The 22,147-nt window shown below is 34.9% G+C and overlaps 2 protein-coding genes across 4 annotated transcripts; both read right to left on the bottom strand.

Moving 5' to 3' along the window:
• Positions 1-4,473: 4,473 nt before the first annotated feature.
• On the bottom strand, positions 4,474-7,149 carry LOC131669420 (uncharacterized). The gene is made up of 7 exons (XM_058944276.1): positions 7,077-7,149; positions 6,865-6,962; positions 6,080-6,198; positions 5,848-5,987; positions 5,620-5,776; positions 5,414-5,530; positions 4,474-4,714 (listed from the first exon to the last, which is right to left on the bottom strand). Exons 3-7 carry the CDS (start codon positions 6,153-6,155, stop codon positions 4,542-4,544), a joined length of 663 nt encoding a protein of 220 aa, XP_058800259.1. The 5' UTR covers positions 6,156-6,198; positions 6,865-6,962; positions 7,077-7,149; the 3' UTR covers positions 4,474-4,541.
• Positions 7,150-7,467: 318 nt separating this feature from the next.
• LOC131669419 (uncharacterized) lies at positions 7,468-20,981 on the bottom strand. Of its 3 annotated transcripts, none has more exons than XM_058944272.1 (3): positions 20,786-20,981; positions 10,396-10,714; positions 7,468-10,014 (listed from the first exon to the last, which is right to left on the bottom strand). In XM_058944272.1, the coding sequence occupies exons 1-3, from the start codon at positions 20,848-20,850 to the stop codon at positions 9,682-9,684; spliced, it is 717 nt and encodes a 238-aa protein (XP_058800255.1). In that variant the 5' UTR covers positions 20,851-20,981; the 3' UTR covers positions 7,468-9,681. The 3 variants fall into 3 exon arrangements, with proteins under 3 accessions (XP_058800255.1, XP_058800257.1, XP_058800256.1); XM_058944274.1 differs by lacking the exon at positions 20,786-20,981 and adding an exon at positions 13,008-13,119 and having other exon boundaries at positions 7,477-10,014; XM_058944273.1 differs by lacking the exon at positions 20,786-20,981 and adding an exon at positions 13,511-13,658 and having other exon boundaries at positions 7,490-10,014.
• Positions 20,982-22,147: the final 1,166 nt, after the last annotated feature.

Below are 22,147 nucleotides of genomic sequence, written 5' to 3'. Positions count from 1 at the left end.
AAGTTTATAAACATCAAAAAACGAAGTTTTTTCCTATAATTTTGGATGCTTCAACATCATCATTGCGATGTTTTCTGGTAGAAAGGTAATTTTTTTACTCTCCCCTTGATTTATTCCAGGAAAAAGGATTAGGTCTCATTTTAAGTTCTCTATTTTGAGGATTCTTTGTATTTTTCTTATTTCGAAGATTTATAAAAATTAGATTGATCAATTGGCTGTTTGTCGTAATCATTCTGACTTAAAATAATCAACTATATTTAGCTTTTGCAAAAAAAGAGTCACGGCAACACTTAAAATGTAGCGTAACGTAACAAAATTTCTAAATGATATGAAGTTCCTGTAAACGCATTATTATCAAACATTACTCGTATGAATTTAGAATAAGAAGGGTTTCCCTAGCCGATTAATGTCCATGGAAACACTTTGATATTTTTAATATATTATTATCATTCTCATTTGGAATTTCAAAACAGAGAGTTGAGAACCTAGTTATCAATTTACCAATACCAATTTAATATTAAATGGCACTACTTTACCAACGAAAGTAAAGGTTTGGAAGTAATCCATGCCAAATAGCTTCCTATTACATGACTAATACGATGATGTAGAATATAGAAAAAATTTACTAACAGAAAATGTTGGTGATTGCAGAGAATGTACTTGTTTAAGCGGCTCCAATTTTCTCCTCAATAGATGCTATATGTATGCCAAATGATTTTTTATTTCTTAGCGATTATGTGAGTTTTTGCAAATTGCACATATATTTATTAGAACTTTAGAAATTAACTATAAATAAGTTATGGTGATGGCGCGCAGGTTGCTCGACAGCACTGTACCATGAAAATATTAAGCTCAATCATTTTTTTTCTTAAGTAACATAGTCTATTGCACGTATTCTTGTTAAATTCAATTGACCGTATTAAGTGAAATTCTCAATAGCACCAGCAATTCATTAAACATAAATTTTATTTTATTGTTATACTTATTCATCCAAGTTAAAATTTGTCACTCGTCAAAATTACTTAAATGACCTGCATTATTACTAGAAAATATACAAATTTTCATTCATTATTTTCGTATTATTTTATTTGCCAGATTGTATAATTTTTTAAATCCGTATTTTTAACATATTTAATATTTAAAGTCATCGTCACAAAACAGAAAATCGTTTGGCATGCTTATTAATATTATAATTTTTTAATAAAAAGTCTTAGTTGTGTTGCTGCAAGTCAATATGCAATGCTCTGGTTGTAACCAATATTTTTGCGATTGTTGGAAAATTCCCGTGTTCGTCATGTATTAAAAAACAAAGTATCGCTGTACAAAGTCCAGTGTACGAGTGCTGTAATTTTTCTTTGCAAAATAATCATAGCTCTTGTAACACTATAAGTTTCAATATAACTAATTAATTATTATACACTCTTATATACTGGGGATCAAAAAGTCAAAATACGTCAAATCACGTTAGAACTAATCACGCAATCGCTACGCCATTGACAGCCAATTGGTTTCGATATAGGCGATTGGGATCCTATTTACGTTTGGATTAGAAATCAAAACGGGATAATTAAAAAAAAAACTCGTTTCTTTTCCCGATCAGATAAGATTTTGTAGCTCGCTATATTTTGAAAAATGATGCATGTCAGGATTTTATGGACATGCTGAATTATCAAGGTAAACGTGAATCAAAAGAAGATGTTGAAATTCCAGTAAAGAAATTATGGATCAACGAAAGGAAATTACCGAAAGTTCAATATTGGTATGACGATGAAACTTTCGGTTAATTAATAAAATTGTAGTTGTCATGAAACATTAAAAAAAACTACGATAAGTATATGATGACGATAAAGCCGACGTATTTGTGGTAACCTTATATTCAAAACTTTAATCGGGCGATCGTTATTTTATATCGATACTCATCTGTACAACATTTAAAATTACTTAACAACGTTTAAACTGAAGTCCAATACTGAATGTTACATCGTTATAAGAAATGACGATCGTTCACAGTCTGCAAGGTTAAATAATAATTCAAGCTGCCGAATTTTTAGTGCGGTAAAAAGTACAAAATCTTTGTAAAAAATGTCCATGTAAAAATTGAAAAAAAATTTTTTTATATAAAATGCACTGAAAAAATCAAAAAAAATCTCTGCTCAATAAAGGATGCTTGTAAAAGAAAATAATTTACATAATTGGAGCATCATAAACTCGCAATACCCTTTTGAAGATGGGATTGCGAAAGAAATGAGATATTTGAAAATGATAAACGCCATAATTAGAAATATTTACGAAAACGGTCCAGCTGATGTTCTATACGTTCGAATTCTAAGTGAAATAGTAAAACGCCCAATCAATATTTGGCAAAAAGATAAACAAGTTTACACGTGCGGCAAAACAGGCGGCAGCCAAATAACGATCGAGGCAGAGTACCAAGCAAATCAAAGTGCAATCGGGCACTGGAGCTTGCGAGGTGGTAAGAACGCGAAAGCTACGAGTGAAAATGGTTGCTTGTTCGAGGTGGTAGCCTCTCAAACGGGCTTGAAGAGCTTGGAACTGAAGCGCAAGACGGCAATGGCCGTACGCCGACAAGGCTGGCTTATAAAAGAACTGCTAGACGCCAACGAGTCTTTTCTGGGTGGTGCGCGGTATATTGGCAAATCCGCAGCAGACGCTGCAGAGGTAATCGACAATTCGCAAAGCAAGCCTAGCTACCCAGACGGATCTTTCGGACACGCTCGAGGCCATGCCGTTCATACCGTGGGAAATGGGATCACGGGCCGCGCAGACAGCGTGCAGAACTTCTCAATGTAAGGGTGATCTATGGCAGCAGTCGTATGCGACGTTGTTCCCAAGCCAATGCTATTACTTTACAGAAATTGTTGGAAAACCGCCTTTACGTCGAGATCGGACCAGGACTTCGTTTGTCACTTGGCTTTGATAACTCAATACGCTAAGGATGTCATGACAGCGCTGAATACAAACGGAATAAAGGAGAGTGCCACGATTCCAGTTTTCATATTCGATTTCTCCGAACCAATTATGATGGAAGAATGGAGCAATGGAAAGCTGAAGAAAGGAAATATCGAAATGCGTAGTGTTTGTTTAGTCTGCAAGCATCATGATAAACTTTACAAAAATCCTGAAGCCGATGTCTTCATTTTAACTTTTTATCCTAAGATGTAAGTCATAGCGCGAATAAAAAGAGCAAATTACACAAATATTTGCGGGATTTTATTGGTGAATTCGGCCAAATTTGTCCCATTTTCCTGAAACTTGCTATACTCTGTATAGCAATGAAGTACAGTCTCATTTTTACGCCATTACGATTGGTAGATCAACAATTAAAACATTTTAATACACATTTTTTACATAAGTTTATATCTATTTATGCATGCGTTCTAGATATTAATATAAATTTATTTCAATATTACTAAAACCGTCAAAACTATCAAAGAATCAATGCCAAAACACAGTTTTAGCAGTATACAAAAGTTATTAACTGTTATTATTATAAACAGACAGCCATATCTGAAACAAATGGATTCGTGATTTGAAAAATTTTTTTTTCCATTGGATTTCTTGCAATAGAAGTAGCGAGGAATAATTTATTATAAGCGGTGCGCTGATTTACGTCGGCTAGCCTATATCTTAACTCATTTGATATTATTCACAAGAATTACGACGGGACCTTCAGGCCACGATGCACCGCTTGTTTTAATATTGATTTCTGCCATATATAACATCTTTTTACTAGTGATTTCAGACGCGCTTCGCTCGCTCTTATATCTCCTTATTCATTTCTTGTTATATTGATTCTTTTCAACTACACGGGTCAAATTATTATTAAACTTTTATTCTACTCTTTGAATAAATAAACTTATTCAAAAACCAAATTATCGATTAGTTAAAAAATAATTAGAACAATTTCAAAGTATAACTTCTTGTGTTATTCGCTGCTAATAGTTTCATAAAATGAATGTTCAAATAATAACGCTGCGATCTATTTTTTTTACTTTTATTGTCTTCAAACTGTCCCGTATCAATTATGATAAATTAAATTTTTATCGCTAAAATCTTGAAATTACACATACACGTTTATTTCTTGCCCCATAACTGTATATCATGTGACGATATCTCGCTCAATCAGAACATGAATAAAATGCTTCAACATGCTTCTATCTTTTTTTTATAAGGTGATAAAGGGGTATAGGTATATTCAACATGACAAAATTCTGTAGATTTTTATAAAGATTTGTTCTAATTTAACAACAACAACAAATTATTTTATATGTGTATTTTTTCAATTGTTGATTTAAAGGATAAAAAGCATACAAATTTTACAGCAAAGTTATTACAAAATGATAGTCAATTATAACTTTTTTACATGAAAATTTAGTATCTGTAAATAATGAAATTTCAACTTTATTTTTGAAATAACTTTAAAAGAACATTTCTAATTAAAAAATTCTGTATATAATTACGCAGATACTGTTATATAAATAATATATAATCACTTAACCTATATATGAAATTAAAAAGAGCTAACTTTTCCAATATTTACATATAGGTACAGAAGAAGCTCTAGTATTGTTATTCTTATTTTTTGGAGACTTAGAATGAGTAAGCAACCACTCGGTTAAACTCTTGTTATTATTCTTGATTGCAAGATTCAAAAATATATCATACCATTCATCATCATAAGCGAATTGGCAGCCTATGAGCAAAAAATATATAAATGATCTTACCTTTCTGATTAAGGCGGTTTAGATATATAAATTAAAAAAAGTCATCGTAATATTCTCTAGTAATTTGCCTAAATTATAGATCGTACAGGTACTTCAAACAATGACTATCGATAAATGATGCCACCTATAGAGTGCGGTTAATTATTTTTGCAACCTTTTATTTACCTACTTTCTCATCAAATATTGAAAAATCGAATGACGATTTCCATACCTATCAGTTTGATTATGAACCACTTTAATATTTTGCCTTTGTTGTTAACATGAAACGCAATGACACTGTACATGACTCTCTAAAAATGAGTATCACGGTAAACTCATGTGTTTAAATTTAAACGTTTAATATGACGTCACCCATAAGAAATACATTGTCCTCAATTTTAAACACTTTTAAACGTTTAAATTCAGCGACAATGTATTTCTTATAGGTGGCGTCACAATTACACACTTAAAACGTTTAAATTTAAATACTATTTTAAGGTTTTGCCGTGATAGTTACACGATTAGTTCCTAAAATTTTTTTACATTCATTGTTTCAGTATCTACGATCTACAGTTTTAGTAAATTATTAAAAGGGAAGTAGCGACAACATTTTTTCATTGAACACATATTTATAAATGTGCATGTATAGCGTGTATGTAAATAATTAAGATTTTAATTATATAGCTCACCATTTTTATACAGAATATTTAAGCAAATCATGTCTTTTTCTTCCGAATACAAATAATAGTAAAGAGCCATGCACAGCGCATTTTCTCCAACTGCAGTTTTTATTTCAATATCTGCACCTGAAAAGAAAAAAATTGTTATTAAAGCTTGTAATATACAACGCCGTAGACTGTATAGTGTTGAACTCTGTAATCGACACTGTAACCACCTTTAGCTAACATAAATTCAATTACTGGAACATTTCCGCGAAAACAAACTCGGTGAAATGGAGTAACTCCATCAGAGAAAATTTTTACATTTATCAATTCTGGATAGTTTGAAGCAAATTGAATACATTTCATCGAGGAAAATACATTCGAGCAATTCTAAAATAATATTTGTGATTAGAATTTTTTTGGTCACTTTTTCAATTGTATCTAAAGTAATTATTCCGTACCGAACAAGCGTTATGAAATTCGTGGAGTATTTTGTGATAATTGAATTGATCAATGCTTGATAGCTTTTGATAATCGGAGATGCCGTTTAAATGTCTTTTTTTCGTTATCATTATATTGTTATTTTTCTTTACTTGCTGACCTAGAATCCAAAATTAATTTTTATATAATTTTTAAAATAAACTGAGTAGTTATATAAATGCATGCGTTTTCAATATAAAATATAATACCAACCTCTTATTTTACAAATTATGAAAAGAATAGAAGTAAATACAATACAAACCAAAACCAATACAGCAGCTTCAATCATAATTGATAATTGACAATCAGAAAAGAAGATATTGAGTGATTTTCTGTAAAAAAAAAATTACAAGAAATTAATTTCGAATTATTAATTTTATATTTACATGGATATCTTTATAATTTGTATTATATGTGGTATAATACACTGCAATATAATATACGTGAAGACATTGTGTTAAAAAAGCTTTTAGTTAAATAACATGAAAATAATTAAGTTATGTGATATTGCGCATCAATATTTTTCTAGCGATGAATCGATGTATTCTCTCAGAGCTTAGGATAACATTTCAAATACCCTCAGTTGAATCATTTTTTAGTATTCTGCAGGATTAATACAGTAAATATACGAGTTCAATTAATATTGATCATAATATTGTTATCATTTTTGTTACTACTTATATTATTATTATTTATTGTTTATGTTATCGTTACTTTAAGATCTTTTATTTTTAACTCAGTAGAAGTACACAAGGTACTATACCTTTATAATACCTAGTGTAATATCTATTTTTAAATTTCCAGTTAGAAAAAAAGTACAAATATCGTTGTAAAGCTTTAACATTTGTTTGAAAATTACAACTTCTGAGTCTAATTTTGCATTTAATTACACGCATATATCATTAAATAAAATTTTATTACTTCACCAATAACTATCAAATTAATTTAACTATTGTTTAGAATTATCAAATTAATCAAATTGAAAAATGTATACTTACTTGCGATACGGACAACAGATGCGTATATATCTCGTAATCACAGATGTTGGAATTATGTCAATTGGTTTTTGACTAATGTCGGAATAGATAAGCTATATCTACGTAAAATTAATTATATCTTAGCAACTCATTGTTCAATAGAGAAAATGTACAAATCAATGTGAGCATCAAATAAGAAATAAAGTAAAATTATTTTAAATTATATTTCTTACTAGAATTTTTGATTTTCCGTTACATTTTATTTTTTGTTTTTTTTTCACATGTTCGAAACAGACTACAGGTAGTCGGATATAAAATTCATGGTGATAAAAAAAGGTTTATTCGTTTTAAAAACGAGTGGTCACATAACCTATGTTGACATTATTACGTTACAGGACAGGACTCAAACGAAGAATTCGAATGCACTATATGCTACAGATGAACTGGAAGATATGTAAATAATAAATAAGTTTTTCTATAGCCAACTGTATTACCGACTCACTTCTCAGTCCATAAAACAGATCAAAATCAATTGATAAGTGGACGATTATACTATATAAATTTATAGAAAATAAAAAGAGAACAATAAGCAAGCATTTATTAATTTTATAAACTTAATTTATAATAAAAATAACAAGCAATATATTTTTTATCGAGGAATTTGTAATAAATGATATGCCATTTCAAAAAAATCGATAAAAATTTTTTTATCATTATTAGGTTGTACATTAGATATGACATCAGTGCATATGACTTTTTATCGTGTCAAGTTTATAAAATGCTATTGCTCAGATCAATAATTTGAAGCGTCTGTACCATGTATTTTACTTATTTATCATTAGTTATACGGATGCTTATAATTTTTTACGTCGTGCAGAAGTTACGACAGACTTATTTGATAATTATTGAGTTGCAGTAGATTTGGACTAGATTTGCTCGCTACAGTTAAATATTTCTAAAAATGTGTTGAAAAATCTACCTTCATTTGTAAAAACATTATAACATTTGAAAATATATAAAACTTGTTTAACTGTAGCTCAACACATATCGCGTCATCATTCAATACAATGCTCATTATTCTAAAACGTGCTACATCAATATTCTTTTTAATTAAAACTTATTTTATAATAAAATTTTATAAAATAACGTAAAGAAATTAATTTCAACAAGAATTAAAAGGGAAGATTATATTTATAGCATAAATATTTAATGAAACTGTCGACTTCAAATTTAAAGTGAACATTTTCGAATTTGCAAAAAAGAAAAATGTAATTTTTAACGTTTTTCTTTAAATTATAATAACGTGAAATGTGTCTCGTGCTTGTACTGCTTCTCATAAGACAAGAAGGTCCTCAACGATCAGGTCTAACTTCAGAGTGAACCTCTGGCTTATTTACAAAATTATATACAGAGACGAAAAATGATTTACATAAATTTGCACTCTCGCAATGCTAAGCTCGGATTCTCCATCCAATTTTTGTTTCTATTACTTTTGGTTATGCCTGTGATGTAATCTTTTTCTTTTATTTTTAATTGGCTATTCAAAATTATGCACTAAAGAATGATTGCCATTTTCCAATTCAGATTTAGAACAAAAAATTTGGAATATTCAATCGCAACTAACGACATCGTGAACGTCATTTAGGGATATTTAAACAATCTTTATTGGCTGTTTTATTTCCATACAAAAGATTACGACACACGCAAATTTGCATAGTAGAGCGCTCTCTCTTGACTTCATATATAAATTACATTTGTAAAAACTAACGAAAAAAAGGAAGAAAAACCAAAATAAATAATAGACGAAACTAATTCTACGTAGAGAACATTAAATCCCTGAATTTGTGACTATTCCTATTAAGAATTCAATTTAAACCTAACCGAATTCTCGGATTTACCACTTTATAAAATTTAATTCTCACTTAATTACTATATACACACTCGCTGAACCACGTCTCAATAAAAAGATCAAACCACCACTTAAAAATTATTATCTTCAAATCATTCCTCTCTTTTGTTCGTTCGATTAATTTTTTGTATCGATCTTTACGCTCGCGCGTACTAAACACGCATATAAAAAATACGCTTATTATAAAATATTAATGCACTCATATGTGCACATCTTAATAGACTCATCTTCCATTTGTGTTTTAAGAAATAATAATGATGATAACAGTACAACATCACTGCACAATGTGGCTTTTTCAAAACATTGCGCTCATTTCCTTTTTTCGCAATATTGCTTCATAACTTAATCGCTACATTGCACGAGACTTTCACCCTCCTTAAAAATAAATCAGTTTTTTAATGTTTATTATCGAATAGTTTATAAAGCTTCTCATGAGCGTAATGTTTTATCCCCCTTACAGAATTGTCAGTATTTACCACCAATGAAGTATCGACATTAACAAAATATTATCTAGTGTTCATCCATAATCTCCAAAGACCGTGTAAAGCTAATACGAAGTGCCAAAGAAATGCTATTGGATAAAATAATGAAAAGAAAAAGGAAGACAGCAATATTTGCGAATAATAATATGAAAATTCGAGAAATTGATTAATGCTAAGACTTGAAAATGCAGTTTAGAACTATGTATAAGAGAAATCCGATTGTCAACAGAAAACTCTAAGAAATAATAAAAATCATAGATAACAGAAAAAAGAAAGAGACAATAACGACAAAATCAGAAAATCGGTGATTGAAAAAAGAAGGATAGTAATATTGGATCTCCCCGCAGATCGAAAGCGAACACAAAAGGCAAAACTAAGTTCCATAATCACACAAACGCGAGCGTAATAGACAGTAGCAGAGTTGATTTTGTCAATAGAGCCATTAAATCAAACTTGACCGCCGACGTCAGCTTGATATCTGAGATTGAGGTATTCTGCTGCCTCGGTCATGCGGTTGATGCTGCGATGGAGTCCATGAAGATGACGTCTGAACTGTTCGGCAGCAAGATTTGCAAGTCGATCACTTGGCTCTTCGCTTTCCAAACCTGAGTCGTTCTCAATGCCTGTGTCCGAGTCAGAGTCACTTACTGAGCTGCTTGATGCCACCGATGATGCTGACTGAACACTTTGTATAGACGTGGTCGATGGACACCTCGCGTGACCAAGACGAGCCTGCTCTATTGCGGCGACCTGCATCTTGTTGCGCTGAGCTTCTTGCTCCTATGAAATTATTTTTATTAACAGTTACCAATTTTATTTTTCAAAAAGTTTAAGTGCTTCGAAACATTTTCACGCCTTGGCTCTCTCTCTCTCTCTCTTTCTCTTCTCTATATTACTAGTCAAAGGACACTCATTTATCTTTGAAGTACTGCGTATATAAGTTCAATGAAAGTAATTTCACCTATTCAAAACACATAGGTAAGATAATTTTTAATAAGATGTGCTATGTCGTATACAAGCATTCATAAATTACGTTACTGTTTTTTTCCATCGATGAAAGGAAAACTATCAATACGACAAAACGGAAAATATAAAATGACAAGGAAGAAATTAATGTAAGGAGGAAATACTATACATAAGAAACCTTAACTTCCACATTACCTGTTGTTCATCAGCGAGGTTCTGAGCAGGATCCTCCTGCGACCAGAGTAGTTCAATTTTCATCTGGTTGACGATATTGTAGAGTCTGTACAGATCGGTATTGTAGAGATTGCTTTTGATGGTGGACAAGCCGTATTTGCTGTCTTTTTGGCAAATTTCGTCTGCTGCATCGCCAACGGCTAAATCCAACAATCGACTAGGTACCAATATCGTCTCCTCCATCTCGTTCACTGTACGAACGAACCTCTCCATGCTGTTGAGGATGCTGGCGTTACTGAATTCTGGCACCTCGTGCCTCGCGATCCTGCGCAAGCTGCATCTGTAAATGCAAAGCGATCGACATTCAGAATTTTTTATTTAGGAATTATTTTATTCTATCGCGCATCAAAAGATTTCACGACATAATTGTATCCATGTGATCAGGTCAAAGGATATTACTTAAGATTTTTCATACGGTATTTCAGCGAATTGCCGAAAAACGAACCGGATTGCCAGTAAATACGACCGACAATTAATTACTTGATCATAAAACACGTAGTACTTTCGTTGTTTTTCATATTCGTATAAGCACCGTACGATCACATGGCTTTAGCAGTCCCCATTTTCAGAATTTTTTTTAATTGAATTTAGCAGTCCTTATTTTATGAATTCTTTTAAGCCTTCCAATTTGCTTGATAACAAAAGCTGCCTCAACACGCAGATTTATTATCCGCAAGCAAGCAGGAAATATATTCGCGACACGATGACGTTTCAAAAAATATCCTGGCTTGATTTAATATTAATGAGTGTGTGTGCGCACGATGATCGTGGTTACGGCGAAAGTTGGGAAAGACGGTGAGAATCGATCGAAATTACGTACATGTAAATGAGAATTTCAGGAGTAACATCAGCACGACCGACATTTCACAATGAATAGAAAAGAAAAATGAACGTGGACGATTGCCATGTAACGCTGTGAAACGAATTATGCCTGGAAGAGCGATACGCCGGCGCCTTGGAATTGGACAGAAAAATTAACACCACGTTCATTTCTATAAAAACCGAATGAAAATACTACGCTAAATTGCGTCGAGTTATTAATGAGTTTTGCTATCCTTGCTAATCACGCTTAAATTTACCTACAATTTTTCCGGAATGATTTTCGTTGATTTCTCGCTAAGTCGCTTCATTCGTCGCTGACTCCGCCGAAGAGCGCCAAATTAATAGCCGCGAGCAAGGTGTGCACGAGATATATGCGATCAAGGTCATTAAAAATTTCTTTCTCCTCGGCAAAGTCCAAAGTCTAAGGCGCGCGCATGCCGCTCTCTCCCGACCATGTATCGTTTTGCAGCGTCACATAGCGCTCGATTTGTGCAAGCGTCCACGTCAATTTTTCTATTCTCTCCGTTGTGGAATGTCGGTCGTGCGAATGTCACGCTTGAAGTTCTCATCCGCGTGTGCGCGACCTCGATAGATTCCCACCGTCTTTCCCAGCCACGCTCATTAACGTCAAATCAACCCGTGTCCGCGGGATGTTTTTCGATAAGTCATCGCGTCGCGAGTTTACTTCCTATTTGCTTGCGGATAATAAATTTGCGCAGAGACAGCTTTTGCTTTGTCAGGCGAATTTTGGAAGTTTACGCATCGAAAAATTTGGAAAAGGACAACTGATAAATCCATTTGATCGTAAGCCTTTCGCAGGCCATGGATGATGTGACGTTTATAATGAATATAGAAAGCGACGCAGAAGGATTGTGTGTTTGACGATCATAAGTTTTGCGTTTCTTACTAATCATGCGCAATTTTTTTATAATTTTTCCGAGCCGATTTTTTACGATGTTGATAACACGATGATTTTTAGACTTTATTTTCGATCGAGGTGAGAGGAAGGTATAACGTTTTTCTTAAAACGATTTTTATAGCACTGCGTGATCTAAATCAGCACTTAAATAACGTCGATCCGTAATTTAAATACATTTATGCACCGCCGTGCTTAGAGCACTCGCTGGTGTTCGTGAGGACTGACCCATCTTGAGTCAGGGATAGACGAATTCTAAGTGCTGATTTGAGATCGGCCGTACTATAAAATGCTATACGATTCTTGTGACTCAAGTATCCCACCGTTGCACGGCGTGATTATCGCCCTCGTTTGCACTCCGGCGCTAATATCATGCCGCGCAATAATGGGTTACTCAAGTCACACGTATCGAAATACGATATTTTTTGTTGCTCGATGAAGGAAGAAAGACCGCGTGGAGGGTGAGTTAATGTGTTTTAAAATTATTAAAGGACACGCTTGTTTCGCGATGAAAGTTGACAGTACGCAATGATTATTATTACATGCCAAATGTGATTAACTGTGATGCAGAGTAAACTATAGTTATGCGCGTTTTTCAAGTGCGCTCGCTGAAATTAGTTAGTAAAAATAGTAAAAATGACAACGTGCGCTTTCCAGAAGACGAATAAAATTATTTTTTTTCGTGGACTAAGAATGCTGCTAATGTTCTATTGCGTTGCCGACTAAGCATACAGAGGCTTTTCGCGCTTCGTCAGAAGCGCGCTTAACTTTTACTTAGACGACAAAATTCCATATAATCTACGAGCAAACGAAAAGTTCTATTCTAAATACGTACACAATAATCTGACAATTATGAAGACGCTATCCATTCTTTCATTAATTTTTTGTTTGTGTTCTCGTGGAAACGTAAGCAGCCAAAAACTATCGGAACATCAAGTAATTCCTAAACTTATGATAATTCTCAAACAGAAACTACGTCGAACCGTGGCGTTCAGATTTTGCTCGTTAAATTCTAATTCGCGTGTCTATTGAACTCATCTAAAGAACACGAAAACCGTACAAAAAATGTCTACAAGTTAAACATCGGCGACCTCCAAAATGTCACGTACGTCCATTAGTTTCGCCATGTAGTCGCGCGATCTTTCACAAGTCTCGATTAACACTTTTCTCCTCGTTTGACTCGTCGCCAAGGCGAGCGTCATCTAAACACGCGCCAAAAGAATGAGCCGCATCCTGTCGCAAAACCGCAACGGGGAGAACAGCGCGCGCCCCGTCGTTCGCTCGCACAACAACGAGAAAAGCGCAAAATAAAAGAAGCGAAAGCACAATTGCACACACCTAGACCTTCGATTCTCAGCGGGTTCCCTCATGACTGAAGTCTTGCAAGCTACGTTCTGTACAGCAGCGCGAGCGGCGAGAGAAGTGTTGCGTGTGCGTACTCGGCGTGAGTCAAGACTCGACTGACGAAAACTTGACGTAACGCTCGGGCCGGGCGCTATAGCAACGCAGCCGTGACGATGAATATTGAATATTGACACTGGATCGACGCATCGGAGCATCCGGCAAGAGAACAGCAAAGATCCTCGTGGTCCATTCCCGATTGCGTTGCAACAGATGGATACCCAATACAGTGGAACGTTAAATACCAAACGCGATAATCAACGATATACGGGTATCATTATACTTCCATTCTCGAAGTCGCGTTACTGATAGGAAAAACCTTGCGCGTCTTGGTCGTATAGTTTTCAACCGAATCTCATTTTATGGTCTGAAGCTAAGCAATGTATATAAACATCGTAAGTGCAAAGAAAAAAAATCTTGATCGAGCACGCGGCTGAATGTCATGTCAATCGTCGTGATATTCGCTCGACAAAAAGCTAGCTTGACGATTCGCGATCTTTCGCTCGTTTGTCTGCGTACCGATCCTAACCTTATCTCTCCTCTCACGCCGCAACTCTGAACTCCATTGGAAGGATCACCTTGTGACGTATGCACAGTCCCATAGCGACGACTCAAAGAGTTGCTGCTCAATGGAAGGCTGATGAGCTTCGTGCAATCCAGTACCATTATTCTGCAACGCGTCAGAACGTTCAAGTGAATTCGTATCGTGACCGTACGTTCTTGCTGTCAAATATAAACGACCTATAATAACGCGGGAAGCATGCAAGATATCGAAATAATCGAGTCGATGAAAAATTAGTGCTCTTGCGAGCTTGTCACGCCAATATTATGGACACATATCCATATAGCCAATCGAACGACGCCGGTCCGCGCGATCGCGCTCGCGGGTACGGATATACGGTGCACCTGCACTGTAAGCGACAAACGGAAAATCACTCGATACACTTACGGGTGAGTCAGCGCATCGCGTGTAAATGCAACGGAAATACCACATGCCATGTACGCATACAGAGGAGGGGAAAATCGGAGTTTGATTTTACAACGTCTGCGAAAGACTTATCTGGTGCAGACGACTAGCATACTTTGATTGATTCACGGAAAAGGGGGAGAGCCGATCGAGGTTAACGACTGACTTGGTCGGAAGTGAATGGACAAATTGTCGTTCACTTGCACTCTCAGTTTATTGCGCCTGCCGTTATTTTATGAGCGACATGTACTTTTACATTACAAAACGATTCGTTGGCCGGGAACTTATTCACATTTAACGTTGTATATGTCAAGCGCTTCTCACTGATCGACTGCAAAGAATAGAAGATAGAAGCGTTGCCACGAACATTGTTTATCGAGTCAGGCCCTCGCCACATATGCGCATACGCGCGCGTACGAGGGCGTACAAACGCGTACAAATCGCTAAAAATTTTGATAGTGCCAACAACAGAAAGTTACTACTATTTTTCACTATTCCTCGCATGCCCCAAACGAACACACTTACTCCCGGAACAAACGTATCATAACGCTATATTATTGAAGGTTATGATAATTATTTTTATTATTGGGTTGTACTTATTTTACGTATAAGATTCGAGTGTTTGACGCACTTTAAAGAGGCTCGCCCAGGATCAAGAAAGATTAAATGGACAATTGAACAAAAGCTAGACGGAAAACTTTATTCGCTACGTCCAATTAGAAAAGCACGAATCTTGATATCACCCACGTAACCACCACGCCCAAGCCCACACGCCCGTCAATGCGTACTTTTCACATTGATCAATCGATTAACAAATTCACCGTACAATTTTAACACCTTTTCCTTTGGATGTTTTTCCCAATCTCGTGCGAGCAAGTCGACGTTGTGAAATCTCTGCACAGTGCAGCATGAAATCAGGTTCGAGTCCTCGGCTCAAAGCAAAATAACAAGTTACTGGTGCTGCCGTTACCGCGAGGAGCGATGAGGTAAGAGATTCCGGCGATTGCTTTCTCGATTATGAGACTCGTCTCTCGCGCGCTATTTGCTCTTGTAAAACTCTATTTATTTCCCCGACGATCGAACTATGCGTTTTCACATCCTATATTTCAGAGCTGAGCACGACGAAGCGAAAGCTTTAGGTCCCGAAGGATTACAGTAGAAAATATTGTATATTCGCTCGTGGTAGAGTTAACGAACAGGCGTCCCCTTCGTTACATCGGTGCGTAGAACAGGAGAAAAGAAAAAACGAGTACACCCCACGTCGGCTTTCCGCACTCGCACGATTGACGCATCCGCACAACCTCGACGCTCAAGCGCGTCGGCTTCCCCTCGGCGCGCTCAGAGGATCTCTGCGATCGCTTTCGAAAGCTTTGCGTGATTATCTGCGCGCGTAATTTAGATGCACGATGACCCGGTCGTCACCTTCACTGCACGACAAGGACACCAATCAAGGCTCCTGTCATCGTCGATTTATTAAGATTTCTCGGGGTTGGGTTCTGATCTTCGTCCTCTTCGTCGCGCGTTTCGCGGAATTCTTTCTCTCTCGACCTGCAGTTAAATAATCATTGCCGCAAGTCACGCGCTGCGATTTTTCTTCCATCGCTGTCCATCTGTCCTGTCACTGTAATTTCTCTTCTTACATGCACAGACTTCTACAAGTAAACGCATCAAGTTCGCGCTTTGTTTCCTGCCCTGACCTTACCGCGCTGACAACGGCTGCGTGTTTTGTTGCGGAAAATTTTCGATGAAAATTATCCGATCGCACTGCCGCGATCGCGCTGGTCTACGAGTAAATAACGGAATTTTCGAACGAATTTTTATAGATTGCTTTTTACTCTCTGACTTGAAATTCGCGTTTTCTTGCCGTGGAACGATACTGCTGGATGGTGTTTTTTTTTATTCTGCCCGCTGCATGGAGTATTACATGACATCTGACTTTTAACGGAGGCTCGCAGCTGTCTCTGCATCGCCGTTCGCAATTATACGTGTAATTGACTAATGGGGATCGTCGTAGTTATACACGAGATGCGCCGTGAGAGATTATACGCAAATATTATACGCAAATAATCAAATTGTTACCAAGCATTGAGCAATCATAACGATAGCTTGCTTTTCCTTCTCTCTGCACGACATACTTTTGCGATCAAAATAAACTGTGCAACGCCAGATGTTTGACCAATCAAACCGCGAGAGGCTTTACAACGTAAAACCACCCGTAGAAGGCTGCTTTGAATTTTAACAGCTCTCTTTCTCTCTCTCTCTCTCTTCTTTGTCCTGCGAGCTTTTTTCAAAGCTTTTTATCACTTTGGAATAGTTTGAAGACCCCCAAGATTACAACGCGCAGAGTATCGTTCTCGAGCCGCTCGCGCGTAGAAAAGTCAATTTTGGGCTGTATCAAAGACGCGTACATTCTGATTTTGCCGTATAGAGAGGATGGATCTCGCATGGATCTAGCGGAGCGTGTACGTCGATGACCCCGCGGCTTTCAAAGTAGCGCGATGGATTCTTCAGACGCGCACGGACGCACGATCGTTATAATAACGCTAATTGACCACTGATACGCCGAGGAAACGAAAGCGAAAGTCTACGACAATGATTATTTATTGACCCGATGACAGCTTATGCAAAATGTCGTCTATCTACTGCTTTTTCTCTCACATTTTTTTTTTTGCATTATATGAATCATTGATGCCAGACATTTTGTTGTTGTGGGATGACTCAGATGGAAATTAAAAAATGAAATTGTTAGATACTGTACTTTTCTATTTTACTTTTTTTTTGTAACATGCACGTGTTCATGAGATTATGTAAAAAATTTGTATTTATAATTTTATATTTCGATGATTTAACAAAGCTCCTTACATATCGTGATATTAAATATAAAAATGAAAAGTTAATTCCAAAGTAATGGTGGTTAATAACGATTTATAAAAAATGAGTTATCGCCACTGTAATGTTCCTTTGAATAAACAACACAGTCCTGCAAGGACTTGTTTTGAAAAAGAAAAAGTCATTTCCGAAGTAATTTTTGCTGTAAAATCTGGATCCGGCCTCATATTTGCTATATCGTGTCAGATTTTTAAGATATCTTAACCGAAAAGTAAAAACAAAAATACATATTTTTGCTATATGTGGACCTCTATAACTATGCGAAAAAAATTTTTTTGAAAAATCGATAAGTACATTTGAAAGAGCTACACTTTAACTTCGAAACACACTACCGACATACTTCAATACTATTTTTTTGGCATAATATGACGAATCAAACTATAAAAAATGTCAGTATTCGTAGATTCCACTTTTAGTATAGCAAAAGTTTGTGTCTGTATTTAAACAATAAAATGAATTGTTATTCCCTTTGTTTCTACAAATAAAAGCAGTAAAACACGTAAAAGATTTAATGTGTAATGTGAGAATAAAATTTGTAGATCTGAACCCAACTTTATTGGACTTTAAAATTAGATGGAGATATTTTCACCTTCCCATGTCACGATCATAGAAAATGTTTAGGACCTACATCACTTTTGATTTATCAGTGAGATAATGTACAAGCAAAATTTAGTGTTTTATTGAGTAGTGTTATATAGATAATATTTCTAATCACTTATTGTCTAAAACTATTTTAGTCGAGAAAAAAAGAGTAAAAAGTCGAGAGAAGAGAGTAAAGAATACTTAGATATTGTTTATAGCTCATTTTTAACAAATGGTCGTTTTACACCTTATATTGGTGCTATTACTGCAGAAACAAATCAAAGACATCTCATGCAAAGGTTTTAATAAATTTAACTCTAATGTCATATGCCATTAGAATGAATGGTTTAAATTTGGCAGATCTTGTAACTAAACTACAAAATGAGAAGTCACATGTTCTTAATTTAAATATAAATATTGATGATGAAAATAAGTTGTGCCCAAAATCATGAGAATATATTGCATAGATTAAGATCATAATTAGAAAAGAAAGGTTCAGCTATAAATTATTTATCTACTGTAACGTCTCATGTTAAATTTGATATTAATCTTCTTAGCAATTTTCTAAAAATAAGTGATGACTGTTAAATTCATTTCCACTTGATATTTGTAAGTTTAATGGGCTTCATAATAAACCTTAAAAAAAGTGAATTAAGTAGATACTGTAACTATTGCAATAACTGTAAAATGTGATGGGCGTACAGAAAAATTAATATACATAATGATTGATATGATCCTGTTAATTATAATAGCGCATCATTATCTATTATTGCTAAGATTATCATATGAAATTTTTATTTACAGAGAATGAAATTTCGGTTTTAAAAACATTTTACACACGTTTAAACAAACGGTTAACAAGCGTATGGATGTTTTAGGCCATAAACATTTTCATTAAAAAAATATTTTTAATACATTTCAAAAGCGGCTTCAAAACGTTAGCTCACTCTGAAAATTTATTAAATACGTGGACACATCTCGCGCTTTAATAACACTTAAAAAATGAAGTTTTCAACAAAATATGTAAACATTTAAGTTTTCTAAAAAAACGTTTCTTAAATGATTTTGTATTTTTTAGGTAAGATAATAAATAACAAATAATAACGACGTTAGAACGAAAAAATAGTAGAAATATTTAGCATGGAAGTTTATTAATGTTATACAAAGGAGTTGTTGATAATAAACGTTAGTCGGCGGGACAGTATAACATCTGAAAGGGTCACAAATTAAAGCAGTGAACCGTCGCGTTTCAGCAGCCAATTAATGACAAGCTACGAGCCATTACCAAACAAAACTTGACCTCTCGCACTCAAGAACATTACAAAAGCATACCTTCGAGCGCGTGCAAAATGTGTGTTATTTTCCGATTCAGATGAGAATGTTTTGCAGTGAGCGAAATAAAAAAAAAATGTACACGTATATTGATTAAGTGAAAAAGTGCAGTACACGAGTATTTCACGTTTTATCATCGAGTTAGTCAATGAACGAGGTGAAACTGTTAAAATAATTGTCATTATTTTACCTATTAGTAGGCAACTAAACAAAATGATTATACGACTCTTTTAAGTAAGGGAACTTGCAGTTCATTTTTTCAATGAACACATACGCAAACCACTTACTGTCAATCATATATCCATATATGTCAGTAACGAAAGTATCTAAATATCCTTGAGTTCCCCTCCGCTCACCTACTTACACACACGTATATATTGTCCGTTATTAATATTCGGATCAAGTAGTATAATAAAAGTATGAAATCAAAACAAAAACGACCTCGAGACAATTGTTGCAAGCTCTTTCTTTCGCATTCTAAAGCTTTTACGCAAAATCTGTCGAAATCAATGTTTATTATTGCTTTGGATTTTTTACTACTGCTGATAAACGTATAAAATGTATAAACAAACTCCAAAAAAGTGCGAGTAGGGGAGCTATTTCCATCGATACCGCCACAAAGATAGTTGAACGCGCACGTGTATGTCTGCGTGTGTGTGCTTTAATGAGTGTTACCACTTCTTAAAAAGGTATATCCGTGCTGGCTTGAGTAATCGTAAGCTTCCTTGCATTTCAAATAAAATGGACAAATACACAATCGTGTGCACAGATGGAATTTTTCTACTTTAGGTATATCATATTTCGCCTTGCTAATCATCATTCTTCATAAAAAGTGGAGTGTCAAGCTCTAATGTAACGCAGCTATATTATATGCTGATTTACTCGACAGTGTATCTTCACCGAAAAAGTTTGTCGAAGTTTCCCTTCGTTTAAACAATTGACGTCGCTCATCATCGTTTTATATAGTTTTTATCTTCCGATCTATTAACGCCTGACTGATTTTTTATTCTTTTCTAGGAAGGCACCCGCATGCGACACTCGTGTACATCCGTCTATAATACAAACACGTTTTCATCATCCCACATCAGGCCACGCTGAACGCGCATGCGCCTTCCGACTCTTGCTTGTAAAAGCTTCGGTTGGTTTACTCTCCCGCGTGTATATACAAAACGGCGATTTATGACATATATATGCTATCAGAGTGCAGGCTGAGAGAAATCTTGCGTATGGAAGACAATCGTTATCGATTGCGCACCTAGCGAATCGTCTCTTTGGCTAACAACCAATGAATCGATTGTCTTGTCTTTAGTGTCAAGGGCTAATGTCATCGTATATGGTAAAAAGAGAAACTAAAGCGATCGAGAGAGCGCATACAAGAAAAAAAAACAAAAAATGGAGCAGACACGTCTCCCTTATCTGTACATATGTATTAGGTCTTTTACCTGTTATTCTCAGCTGCGGTGGAGTTACCGTTATTTATCTCTGTGCTGTAACCCACGATCGACATCTTTAAAGTTTGATTTGTACAATACACTACGGGAACACTGCCTGCCAACGGTGAAACAATATGTACGTTATGTGTATGTATTACTGACTTGTGACTGATAGAGATAACTCGTTTGCACGCGACTCTCAACTGCAGATGACTAAACGCACTTGCTCTTGTTAATTTTGAGTATAGCTGACCGCGCTCTCTCTCTCACACGCTCTCTCTTTCTTTCTTTCGCTTCTGCACCGTCGCGCCGTAAGATTCCATGGGACGGGAAGGGGAAGTACGGTTTAAGAAAATGTGAAGCAGCATTATGCTTACGACGAAGCGTCGTATTATACCGAACGAAAGTTGATCGACCTTATACGCACTAATGTGTGGGGTTGAGTTGTATATATTTGAGAAACGGAAGATTCTTCAGCCTACTCACTAAGGGCTTATACTTTTTTCAATCGTTCAAAATTTGGTTTCCGCGTGTTTCGTGTATGTAATATATTTCTTTGCCCAAATGGAATTAAAATTAACAATTAATGTAAAATAATCTAAGTAGCAGTTTTCAATTGTGTTGTCGATTGTTTGCTCTACGTGTATATCGTTACTGGACTAATATTTTAATATTGCATTATTATTTCGTTTTTTTACTTCTAGTTTAAGAATACAAAAGATTAATTTTTGTTTTGGCATACAAAACTGAAACCACTTACTTCATAATTTTGTTATTTTATTACCACCTTGAATTACCATATAGTTTATAATGCCATTCGCCGTTAAAGCGTTGATAACATGGTTTATTTTTTGAAAAAAAAAATATTAAGACAATCTGATATTTCTAGCACATTCATTTACGAATTAGAAAGAAGAAACAATTTTTATGCAAAATATTGAAAAATTGTCGAAATTAAAAAAAACCAAATACGTGAAATTTGTTCTTTGATCTCGGTCACGCTCGTGATTATTCGAATACATACTTGACTTTTGAAATTTAAATATATATTATATTACTCTTTCAAGCAGTTCGTTTGCGAAATATTTCCATAATAAGGAATGATAAAATTCTTTTACCTATATCCTTTCGAACAAATTTAGTTAAAAATAAAAAAAAAACCAACGTTTCAGTAATATTTGCGAGTCACCCTTACAAAGGTTAAAGACAAACATACAACTTTGTACAATATTGGGCAAAATTATAACGTGAAAATATATCGAAACGTAAACAACAATATGTAAATCTTACCTATTAAAAAAATAAATTAAATTATTTGACTAACTGAAAATTATTTTATTTATATAGCTCACAGGTATCAGAGATATCAAA

This window comes from Phymastichus coffea, unplaced genomic scaffold, assembly GCF_024137745.1.
Source record: "Phymastichus coffea isolate CEN01 unplaced genomic scaffold, Cenicafe_Pcof_1.1 PCOF00093, whole genome shotgun sequence".
Classification (NCBI taxonomy): Eukaryota; Metazoa; Arthropoda; class Insecta; order Hymenoptera; family Eulophidae; genus Phymastichus; species Phymastichus coffea.
This window is presented reverse-complemented; position numbering and strand designations above follow the sequence as displayed.